We start from the raw sequence: 12,651 nt of genomic DNA, 5'->3' as shown, positions 1-12,651 counted from the left end.
AAAGGTCTTTTATTTCAATACTATTTCTCCAATATCTTGTTTGCCATAATTCTCTTAGACAACACAGACCAACAGTTTGACATAAAGTGCAATTTAAACTCTGGCATAACATCTTTCATTGCACAATAAACTTCTTGTGGCGGCTTAAAGGTTGTGTCATGTGACGCCATGTGTGAAGACTCCGTTAGCCCCCTGTCCTCCACCGCCTGCAGTACGTTGCAATACATTTGGTGATGGAGTTGTTAATGTGTCTCAGGTAGACCGACTCATGCTGCGTCTGAACGCCTGATGGAGAGATGACGAGACGGGTCGCTCACTTTAGCATCAGGGTGGTGCTAGCTAGCTCTGAGCTGCTGCGTGCTTTGCGTTGAAGTGATATATATATATAGATATATATATATATCTATATATATATATATATATATATATATATATATATATATATATATATATAGATATATATATATATATATATATATATATATCTATATATATATATATCTATATATATAGATATATATATTTCAGCTTGAAGTTCTCGATGGTTCGAACATTCTTTGCTGCAGGAATCGCACAGAACGGAGCATCAACAGTTACATCCGGGACTTTATTAATGTAAACTTTCCATTCACTAACGTTTTCTCATCCGCTTCGTCCTGTTGACGAGGCTGCTGTGGCTGCGCCGCGTCGGTGACGCAAAGGGTCAAGGGGCATCTAAAAGCGCGATTAATCTGCGTATTTATTCTGTAATTAAGTAATCGGAATTGACGCACTAATTTCACAGCCCAATTGTTATACTTTACTGCAATTCCCAACTCCTCTGACACAGTTCAGACTTCCCCACCTTTCCATTTCTGCAAGCATTTTTGCAGGAAATGTGATACAGTTTTGAATATCAATGAGAGAACATGTGTAGATTCTTCTTTGGGGTCCTACACAGTAGAAGGCAAGAATGGGAGGAGACACCATGACCTCACATCTTCATCTCTATCATGCACATGTCTGCCAACATTCATCCGCCTACAATGTGATCATCAGGAAATGCCTGGGAAGTGTTTTAACCTGCCCATCTTAATCCCATATGCCAGAACACTAAATCAGGCAGCCCAGAGCAAATATTCCAGTTGTTGTTTTTTGGCCTGGCCTCTGCAGAGGGTTTGCACAGCACTCTCACTCTCTTTCTTTTCTCTGAAGCACTTTGGCATTGGCCCCGCATAGCAGCATACATTACAGAAATACTTCATGCCATTCCACTGGGCCAAGGCAGCATGTGTTTGTGAAATATTTATTACACACCCCAACTTGTCTGCAACTATAGTGCTCTAGAGCAAGGCACCAGGCCCTTCAGTGAAGCTGCACAGGGGCCAACAGTAGAAGACTGTGTTTGGACTGAGCAGCTTTTTAGGTATGACTGCATGTGACTGTGAAGCAGGGCGTTATTGCAACAGAGCACATGTTCCCAGCGCAGCCCTCCCAGGATAAATAAAGGTTTTAAAAAAACACACTTAAGCACTGGCCTCTGAGTGCAGTATATGTAACAGAGATATTATGTCATCCTGTTGGGACTATCCAGCATCTATTAGTTAAAGATTGGTTCCACATGTTCTTGTTTGGGTGTCCTAAATCAATGTGAAATTTGATTTGTTTTTATTGTGTAGTAACTTCACTGCACACAGATAATCTCAGTTGTGGCTTGTATTTGTGGTGAAGTTTATTTCTTTGCCGTAATCATGCTGAACAATAAACTTTAGACGCCTTTAATTCCTGGCGGGATAAGAATCTGGGTTTTTCTCAAAGGGTTTGATGAAGCCTAAATTCCCACACTTACCGTCCTCACCCCTGACTTTAAACAGGAAGAGGTTTTTAAAAGTGGAATTTCAGGAGGAAGCTCGACATTCAACACCTTACCAAAAATGGTTAAGATGCTTCACATTTCTGAGCAAACTCGGTTTCATGTGATATTTTGTATTTTATCCTTCAGAGAAAAAAAGAGGACAATAATCTCACTGCTGACCGTTGGTGTGACATTTTAGAGCCTATAAAATGTAATCAGTGCTGAAGGCCTCGGATCAAAATGAATAATGATATCTGGCCAGGGAGGCTAGTTCTCCTTTTAGAAACACAGCCTCTCGGAGGAGATAAGGGGAAAGAAAATAGTTGTTTTGCTATTCTCTTATCAGTGAGAACTGCATAATGTAATCTGACTCAATGGCGTATCAGATCAATCACTCTGTCCGGGTGAGGAGGGAGGGGGACAGAGAGAAAGGAGGCGGAGAGACTTTATAGATGTAGGAAAAACTAAACTCCATTAAAAAGGCTGCCTACTTAAGCAGAACATGTAGGTGAAGATACATTTTACCCTTCCTCATTCCTGCCATTTGATATAAGCCTAACAAAATACAGCCTAGTGATTTAACTTATACATAAATAGTGAAAGCTTTTATACATATATCCACACAGTGCACTTGGTTTTGTTTGGAGTTAAAACCCATTATTAAACAGAAACCTAAACGTCATCAACAGGATATTTTAGGAATAGTGCATACAGAAGGCTCATCAGGATCTAATCTAAATGCTGATTCTCACACACTCCGGAGCAATTTATACATCCATTGCCAAAAGTTAGCATGTCATTAATGAAGAACGTTAATGTGTGGGGTTACGGGGTACTGTGTGGAAGCTGGATGATATCAGAGTTGAGGCTAACATCAACCAAGCTAACGTTACCCGAGATAGCTTATCATTTGTCAAAGACATCGGTTAGTTCCTAAAAAGCCTTCGTCTGTAACCTTTAAAGTCAAAACAAGGTTACATTAAGATTAAATAATTACTACAAATATTTAAAAAGTCACCAGAAGACAGTGTTTTCACCAAGCAGCAAGTGTTTGCTTTGTTAGCTCGCTAGCTGCAGCTGATCAAATCTGATAGAAACCAGATGAATCAATGGCTGCCGGCTAGAAAAGAGAAGCTTGAGATGGTTGTTCCACTATCTGAAATCATCCAACCATTGTTGAAAAAATTACAAAGATGTTTCCAGGGTTTAATCTGCTCAGCGCAGGTATTGCATCACACTAATGGCCTGATAACATTACGCTGCCCTCTAAGAGATAGTTCACTCCACACCTTCACATATACACTAAATGCAGGCGTTTCCATTATTTTTGCACGTTATTCTGAATGTGGGTGTGTTTGAGTGTGTGTGCCTGTGTGTCTGTACAGAGGAGGGCCTTTGATGACTCTTTCTCCTTGAACAATATCAAGCGGAGGTGTGAGATGATTTCAGATTCAGCCTGTTGTCTGTCTCCATGCTCTGTATCCCAGCTCAGCCAGCATCTGATTACCAGTACCTTGTTGTGTTGTCTAGAAACTGTAACAAAGAGGAGAGGAGAGAGTTGAGAGAAAGAGAGACAGAACAAAGGGTAGTTCTCCGGGATGTGGAGACGCCAGCACACAACACATCTGTGGAGATGACTCTCCGGGGACCAGCTGTGGATATCTGGAGCTAATTGAATATGCTGCTCTAACAAATGTACAGGCTCCTCTTCCTTTGTAAAACACATGACAATGGAATTCTCCCTCTTGCATCACTTTCCCTCACGCACACCACCTTACCCATCTTGACTTTGTTTTTTCCCTCTTTTCCTTTTTGCTCGATATCTCCCGGCTGTCATGGTGCATAGCGTGTGTTAGAGGTGCCCACAGACAAGCGGTAGGCTCTTACTATGCCAGTCACTTCCTTCCATCTTCTTGTCCCTGAGAGACCTAATTGATATTCCAAAGCAGAGTTGAAGCTGCATCTCAGGCTCACCTTAGTCATTAGTGAGCCCCACAGGGCTGTTTGCATTATAATCTCTGATTTAGATTGGGTGTTGCCTCTGTGTCCTTCCCTCGAGGTTGAGCCGTGTGTGCAAAAGGCCACCCTGTCGTCCGAGCTCAAATTAGCCCCTGCCTCTGAAGTTTGCAACTGAGGCGGGGGGTTACAGGTCATCAACACTTTAACAGACAGATCAGATGAGCAGATTAATATCTGCCACAATGTGCGTGGAGGGAACACCACCATCGACAGGTCCATCTGGACATTTGTATGATGAAGAGAGGGAAGTGAAAGTGCTCATAATTCATCAAATCAGGCTTATTTATGTAGGGAGCATGAGAGGAATGATAACGCTTTGGGAGCTACAGATGCATACTATGCACTGCAGTATCTGGTTTATGAGCCAGCCATGTGCGTGTGAATGCACATCTGTGCTTTGCTCTATTGCATGTTGTTCTAATCAGCCTGCTACACTCAGTTGGATGTTTCATCAGTGTAACATACCCCTCAGCATCAAACAAGCACAGATATCCCCCACAGCTCTTAGTTACCTTGGCTAACTTCAGAGTTGAACATCAATCACATCACTTCTCCCCCTCAACGTCACAACACTGTGGGGAGTGCAGCCATTGTCAAAGCTATGTACCTGTTAGACAAGTATCTCTCTCTGTGTCCTCCCTCCCACATCCTCACCCCCTGATTTCCACTTTATTAGGTCAACAGGACGCCTTAATTACACATGTAATATGTCCTTCTTTAAGCGAATATGTTGCTTTTTAAGGAGAATAGTAGAGACTTATTTTTTAGGCATAGCTGTTTTGTAAAAACCACATTCTGCAGCTTCATGTGTTGTTGCTCCTACATTTGCTCCTCCTTGATGATCCAATTGATTACAAGAAGAATCTAATGTAAGCAGCACTACTGTGTCCAAAACGATCCCACTGGGAACAATCTTGGCTCTTACATCTTGACGGTAATACAACGGGAGGGAGTTACAGGCCTGTTTTAATTGACTTAAACATGAGAACGCCTTATAAAACGCTGGGGGTTTCAGCCTTGCACGTGGAAAATGATATATGTTGCTTTGATGTGTAGTATGAAGCGAGTGGTATTATCTAACAAGATCCGAATCTGCTTAGCTGCAAGCTTATTAGCTTTTACTGTAGCTTGTAATATTGAACTTTAGCCATTGCACATATTCACAGCAAACATTCTGGACCTCATAACTGACATTACAAATATGCTCCAAGAAAACGAAGAATTATACTCTGCCGCAGTGCACTTAGGGTGAAACAAATAATCCTTCCCTTTGTGTCTTTGTAAAAGGAAGATCACAAGGTTAATTTTGATGTTGTGCTAAGAAGGAAAAAATATTGAAACTATCTTATGATTGAAGGCATTCTTATCATTTCTGTCTCGTGGGATGTGATACTGAGCCAAGAACAGAGTGCAGGTGCCTGATGACTCTCCTTGAATGAAAATTAAATTAATGGAAAGCAGGTTACTTCAAAGGCTGTGGTTCGGCCAAACGTTTCTCTCAGCTGTTGTCTCTGCCATGCTGAAGTGGAAGTCAGGATTGTGAAAGGAAGTAATTACTTCATAATTGAGACAGTGTAGAGTAAAGCAGATGAAAGAAAAGGGAAGTGATGTGTTCCTCTGGGGTCAAACTGCGGATACAGTTTGTGGTTCAGCAGTGTCTACTAGCTCGGGCTCTGTGCACATGTGTTACCATAGGTCTCCCGTATTGTTGTACTTACTGCTTTCACTGCACTAATAAACCCATTTTAATGCAGCCATGTTTGAATAATTGAACTGACCTATTTTAACACTTACATGGCTGATCGAATCAACGCTCCGAAACAACAAAGCCACATTCCTTAATGTTTGGATTTAATGATAATAAAAAAGAATCCCATGCATGACCTAAAAAAAATCTTTGCAAAAAAAGCTGGAAATGTTCCACAGAAAATGCAACCACAGCAATCTTTTAATGTTTCTCCAGCAGATTACAGATGGGAAGGAAAGCCGTAGCACAACAAAATGCTGAATGTGTCAAATTCCTAACCGACTTCAGGAAGTGGTTTATCATCATGTCTGACATTGAATACACAAACTTAGCCATCACAGAAGTCTCCGTTTTTAACCGCATGTTCGCTGAACCGCAGCTTCATTGTTCCGATCTGAATCCTTAAACACAAACGCAGGATGTATTTGGTATGTGCAGGATAGGATCTGTTCTACTCGCGCAGCCAATCTAACTTTTGCAGTTGTTCTGTACGCTCTTCTTCTATCTTTTATTTTGCACATCAGACAATTCCCTTTTGGAAAAAAGGACGGATCAAATAAGTATATTGCAAAATGCAACTCTTGCAACATCTGACAGCTGCTAAGTTGAAAGATGTTTTTCTTATGAGAAAGAAGGATTTTATTTCAGTAATTATGATATCTCGTCTCTTTATTTGATCTTGTGTTGTCAGCTGTCAAAATTACCATGAAATCTGCACTGCGCCAAACCTGTTTCCATGGAGAACAGGCGTCTCTTTTGACAGAAAGAAAGTTGTACCTGGCCTGATTTCTTTTTTTAAACATTCATCAGTTAAAAACCTTTGTCGGTTTGATCACAAGACTTTGTTTGCTCCTATTTTTCAGGCGATACTGCTTCAGTTTTCCTTTATAGGACACAGAACTAGGACACAGTTTGGTTTGAAACCTATTAAATTAGTTAAAAAATACTTAATTCAATAGAATTACGGACAAAAAAACACTGCTAAGTTTTGTTGTAACATCACACATGAGAACTTCTATCCACCACCTACATTGACTCAGAGGATCTAAGTATATAAGAGCATCCCTAGCTTTGATTCTGTGGCTAAAGGTTGCTCTCAGCAGGATGCCTACTCCCTGGGCTTTCCTCCTGCGCTGCATAGTCACTCAGATCAATGCGTTCTTTCACTGAACTTCACAGAGTACATGGTGTTTTCAGCAGAAAGGAGACGCACACAGCATTCACACAAAAACAACCAACCTTGCCTTACAACTTAGAGTAATCTCTGTGGAATGTTTCAGTGAAAGGGTTTCAAGGCATTCGGAGGCTCTCTGTTGGTCTGCCTCCTTAAAGCAGCAATTTCTGCCCTTTTTTGAGGAAAATCCCCCGAGATCAATCTGTAATTAAGAAAAAAAACCCTCAAGCTTAATATAGCAAAAAAAAAGTAAAAAGGAATGTAATAAAAATGCAGGTGAAAACAAGACTGATCTGAAAGACGGAATACATTTTGGCTTTAAAAAGCACGAAACAAAGTGGGAAAGTGTAAGCTCAAAAGAATCTGACACTGTCCTTCCTCAAGGAATTTCTCCATTTTGTGTCACTTTCAAGTGAAGCGCCCTCATAAGGTATCACAACAGATCTACACAAACTGGAAGGAGGCTAGTGAAAAATAAATGCCAAATAAAATAGATGCTAGTGGTGGTGTACTGATGGTTCTATGATGATGACTACTTGTGTTAAAGTAGTAGAAATGTTTGATCTTTGGTCGTGACTGTGTCAGCCTTTTATAAATGTGTTTTGAGTCATTGCATGGCAGTATGAGAAACAGCTCCCGTCTGTAGACCCAGAAGAGAAGTGTATACTGTATATAGGAATGATATCATATCCCTATTGATGCACTCTGCTGCACTCTGCTGCACTCTCATGGCTAACCATTTTCCCTGAAGACCTTTCAGTACATTCCATTGTGCAGGAATGATCATGATGGAGCTTCTCTTGTGCATTAGCCTGTTTGTGGGAGAAGGCGTGAATTGAAATCAGCGTGTGTGCATCAGGTTGTTTTTCCTGGATCCTGTTTCAGAGACGCAATGGGAATGTTGTCTGCCACAGCCCTGGAGGGATGTTGTTCTTTCTTTGGTGTGTGGCACATTGTGGCCATTGCCCGTGTGAGCCATGCCAAGGGAAATACCTTGCAAACTGCTGACTTTGATAACAGGGGGAAATCTGATTCTGTCTGCATGCACTCACTCTATCAAGGCAAGCAGTAACCAAGCTGTTTCAAGTCCTGAATGAACGTGTTTACTAGTCTACTAGTCTACTTGTCTCTCAGAACCATTTTTTGTAAATGAGCGTCTCAGAGTGCAACAGTGCTTTGATAGTTTTCACAGACAACAGCACACATAGTGTTTTCTGCATGTATGCATGTCTTTTGTGCATTCAGCGCACTACAATCAGCAAGGGGAATGGCGGGTGGAGAGAGAGTGTGTGTGTCTGTGGTTGTGTGTGAGGGGGTTTGTGGTTGGGACAGTATATGTCTGTGGCATTTATTTATCCCATGACATTTACACATATCCATCTACTTCTCTATGTGTTTGGACAAGCCTGAATATATGTGTATCAAGTCCATTTTTCCTAACATACCCACCACATAAATAGATTGTATTTTAGAAACCAGACTTATTTATTAATATAAAGTCATATTAGGTATAACCAGACAGTATGCCCTTATTAACTGCTCATTGTTTGTGCAAATGCCGCCTCACTGTACAACAACCTGTTGTCAATTGTGTGAACTGTGCCCCTGTTACCACTCAAGTAATTTCCCATCTGCACATGTTTTTTATTATTCTTAAAGGTTTTAAGGCAAAGCAAAAAAACACAACAAGCCTTTGAAACTCCTGTAAAAATATAAGTTGTGTTGTCCCTATCTATGCTCGTACTGTACAGTATGAGAAAAGAAAGCAAAGTGAGATGTGTTACATGTCTGCATGCCTTTGCAGATGGTAATGTTGACTCTGGAAGCTTCATGGAGCCCTGGCTGCTGCAGGCCAGGAAACATCACTAGCACTAGGGCCATGTGGGACCTCTCCTTAAAAAAAGTTTGAGATTTTTTCACAGCCCATTGTAAGCAATCAGGCAAATAGAAGCTTGCAGTCGTGCAGTGCACATACACTTCTTTCCAGAAGGCAGAGAGCAATGCTCAGTCCACTGACAGGCGAGCCAGCAGATCGACAAGTAGTCAGGACATATTCTCATAGCAGTAACAGAAGGTAACACCACCAGTGGGTGTTCTGAAGCCCACTTTTGCTCTCCTGGGTGTGATTGCTCCTGAATGCACATTCAACCTCTTCTATTGCTGGCAGTGAAGACCTGCAGATGCACTCAAACACAGGCTTTCTTTTCAACCCTGCCTCTGTCTCAACACTCGCAACAAAGCTGTACCCGCAGGAAGAGGATACACATGTTTTATTGACAGAGCTACAGGTGGTTTGAGTTTGAGCTGCTGGTGAACTGGAGGGTTTTTTTCCTGTGTGGTGAGCTGGGGCATCTTTGGAGCCAGTATGTTGCCTATTGTTGTGGCATGTTTAGTATTCTTCCTGCTGGGCTCAGGGCAGGCTCAGGTTGCCACACAGACTCAGGGGCAGAGCCAGAGTCAGGGCCAGGGGCAGGACGGCTCTGCCAACCCTTGGAGGCAGGTGATTCAATGGGAGAACAATGGCCGGCTGTTTAGCCTGCTGAACAGCGGAGCTGAATATGTCCCTGCAGGGGCCCAGGAAAGAGGTCCCAGGGTGGTCGTGGCAGATACTAATCCACGCTCTCCACGTAGACTTCAGGGAGGCAATGTCCGCCGACAGGCTCCATCAAGAGGATCCTCTGAGACTATCCGTGGGCAGGCAAGGCATCCTTTTGGCTTTGGGCAAGTGCCTGATAACTGGAGACAAACTGCAGGCAGCACAGGGGGAAGCCAGTTCCAAGGATCAACTGGCACTCGCCTCAGGCCATCCACAGGCTCATCGTCGTCGTCGTCATCCTTTTCTTCATCTTCTTATAATATACCATCTTACCCCCAGAACCCAATTCCTCAACAGCCTCCCTTCCAACAAATACCATATGACTCTAGTTTTGTAGAAGGACCGGTCAGGAGCTACGAGCCACCTTTTCAGCCTGTTGCCGGTGGAGGATATGCTGCTGGAGGGTATGGTGCTGGAGGGTATGGTGCTGGAGGGTATGGTGCTGTTGCTGGAGGGTATGGTGCTGGAGGGTATGGTGCTGTTGCTGGAGGGTATGGTGCTGGAGGGTATGGTGCTGGACAAGGGTTTACTGGAGGTGGTCAGGCCCCTGCGCTCCCAGGCGCTGCCTCTGATTTTACTGATGATAGCTACCGCTACTACCAGTCTATTGGCTATGCGCCTAATCCTGCAGTGCCTGCACGTGCTGCCCAACCACCGTTTGCAGATAGTCTGGACCACAGATACACCCACAGTCTCTTCAACGGGGAGACTGGTCCTGCTGTCCCTGCTGTCCCTGCCCCCGATACAGCTCCAGTGATAGTGGACAGGACAGGAGCAGCTGGTCAACCACAAGTCAGGAGCCCTCAGTATGAGCAGTTTCCTCCATTCGGTAGACCCCAGCCTCCTTTCCAGCAGCCCATTCCTCGAGGCAGAAGTTCTCCAAACTCCGGCCTCGAGAACCCCAGCATGAATGTTGGGAGTGTGTACCGACCAGAACAGAGAGGTACAGTAGGCATTTTGTTTTGGGTTTTGTGAACTTACAGTGTATTCTTTATTTCAAATCTTGATAATATTAGTAGAGGCTGTGACACATGGATGGCAGATGTGGAGCAATGTGTTTGTTTATTTTTAAAGAAAGGTCTAAGGCACTTAAAATATTTAACACATTCTGTGGAAACGGGGGACATATTCACTTGTAGGCATTCACCCGAAGGTATTTCCATCTTTGATTCAAGGTATTCTTTTGCTGACATCTGAAATTGAATTGGGAAAACTCAGGGGAGTAGAGAGCTCACAATTGCCTCAAGTACACAATCATGTGTTTTGTTCTTTCATGTTTTAACAGATATCTGGAGTAATCAGAATGAAACAGCTGCTTAAAATTCAGCATATTTTTTCAGTTTACAAACAAAGCAAAGTGGACACAAGGTTCATCTTTTCCCTCTTGTATTGGTTATTGAAACCAGGTGTTGAGCAAACCCTGCCAGTGTAAAGAGAGCTGCACACAATAACCACTGTGTCTTTGTGTGGGGAGTTCTGTGCTACACGAAAGTTGACTGGTTCACGCGCTGTGTGGAGTTGGGTAATGGTGGTGGTGACCTCATAGGGGGTCTGGTGACAGGGGGTGTTGGTGGGCCGTGGCTGCCTCCTGGGCTTGAGGACAGGAGAAGGGGAAACGAGGGAGGGGGATACAGTACTTCACCACTCCCTCAGGGGGAGGGGGAGCATGGAAAGTCCCTGTAATGGGGTCCATTGCTTCAGCTAAATCAAAGAAATATTTAGTCAGAGTTCTGAGGGCAAGAATGAGTGTCAATACGTGCCCTGACTTATAAAATGTATTTTCAAAAACTATCAAGGTACCGTGGAGAAAGAAGTTTCTCTTAAACTTGACTTAGTGTTTCTGTGTTCTGCCCGCCAGAGGCTTTGCTTGGTCTGAGCGGAGAGGAGATGAGGACCTTCAACAAGATTCTCCAATTCTTAATAATGCAGATTTACCTTTTTGTTTTACTCAATGATGTGCCTTACTGTGCGGCAGTGTCTCTCGTGTAGTGGGAGCCATTTCTACAGCATAAAAAGCTAACATGTGTGAAGGCGCCTCTGTGTGCCCAATAATCATTGTGATAAAGATTCAGCCATTGCGAGCTGTTGAATAGCTTTTTATTGCACTGCTTCTTTGCACGGCAATAAACTGTTGCAACTATTATGAGCTACAAGTTTAAAATGAACCTAAAACTCAGCAGACAAGCATATTTATTAAGTATATTTATTTATTATCACATTTTTTAAAGGCAATCTTGTGTTGTAACATAGGCAGTAAAGTACATAAGAAACATTGATATATCAGAATAAATGTGGCAAGTGCATAAAAATATAACTAAGTACAAATAGGTTTATGGTGGAGTAAGTGTGGGCGGACAAGCTGGCGAGCATTACCATTAGCTACCAAAGGGTAGAGATAATGCCAATGATTAAGTTTAAGGCCGTGAAACAAGTTTCAGTGCAGAACCTCTTTCCAGTAATTGCTTTTGACAGACCTGTTGTTCCCAGAATCACATAGAGTGAATAGAGCTTGACCCGCAGCCAAAGCCACAAGGGGTTGGCAGTAGTAGGAGAGTGTGGAATAAAGAGAGCAAGAACATTACACACCACCCTTTATGTGCTGTATCTTCAAAGTCATGAAAATAGATCCGTACGCCATATGTGCAAAATTGGACCAAATGATGAAAGTTTGTGAGTGTTGTTTCTCAGCCCGCATCAGTCCGCATTCAGCAAGGCACCTTTGAGAGGGCAATGACTTCAAGCCATCTCCACTTGGCATGAGACGCACAACTAATACTAAGGTTGAAAAGATATAAGGTGTGCGCCTGAATCTCAGCTATTGTACATTGTTTTTTGTACATTGAACAAATTCAAGGGGATGAATCAAAATAGGAGTTTACTTAGTGTTAGTAGGGTTCTAGCCCGGCTGCCGATGGCGGGAATCTGACTTGGGTTGTGTAGTTTTAAAAGCTGCATTGTTGACTTGGTTTTGTAATAAGTATTATCGTAAATATCGATCAAAGTTTGCACATTGTCCCGACCAATTGTCATTTCATCTCATTCTTCCATGCTCTCATATTCCCTGACAAAGCCACAAGCAGTCACAGACGAGAATAATTAGGCTGTAAGATTAATTCTTGAAGGAAGCTCCAAGGCAGAGCTGAACTTATTTCACTCATTAGCTTCAACATGATATCTTCAAATGAAGAGAAAAGGTTTTAGCTTCTCACTATTGCTGACATTAACCTGCAATACAGCAACTGACAACCAGGATAATCAGAAAACGGTTGATAATCAGAAAA

At 42.7% G+C, this 12,651-nt stretch overlaps 1 protein-coding gene across 2 annotated transcripts in view; it reads left to right on the top strand.

The window, feature by feature from the left end:
* The window catches only part of loxl1 (lysyl oxidase-like 1), a 203,218-nt gene that overhangs the window by 178,047 nt on the left and 12,520 nt on the right, over positions 1 to 12,651 (top strand). The window contains exon 1 of one of the 2 annotated variants that reach the window (XM_029458186.1): positions 8,798 to 10,313. The exons of the other annotated variant lie outside the window; for it this stretch is intronic. Within the exon in view, the coding sequence (XP_029314046.1) occupies positions 9,140 to 10,313 (1,174 nt within the window). The 5' untranslated portion in view covers positions 8,798 to 9,139. Of the gene's footprint in view, positions 1 to 8,797; positions 10,314 to 12,651 lie in introns of those variants that run through there. 2 annotated transcript variants of the gene reach the window in all.

This window comes from Cottoperca gobio, chromosome 3, assembly GCF_900634415.1.
Source record: "Cottoperca gobio chromosome 3, fCotGob3.1, whole genome shotgun sequence".
NCBI classification, from domain to species: Eukaryota; Metazoa; Chordata; class Actinopteri; order Perciformes; family Bovichtidae; genus Cottoperca; species Cottoperca gobio.
Note: the sequence above shows the minus strand (reverse complement) of the source record. Positions and strands in the feature narration are given on the sequence as shown.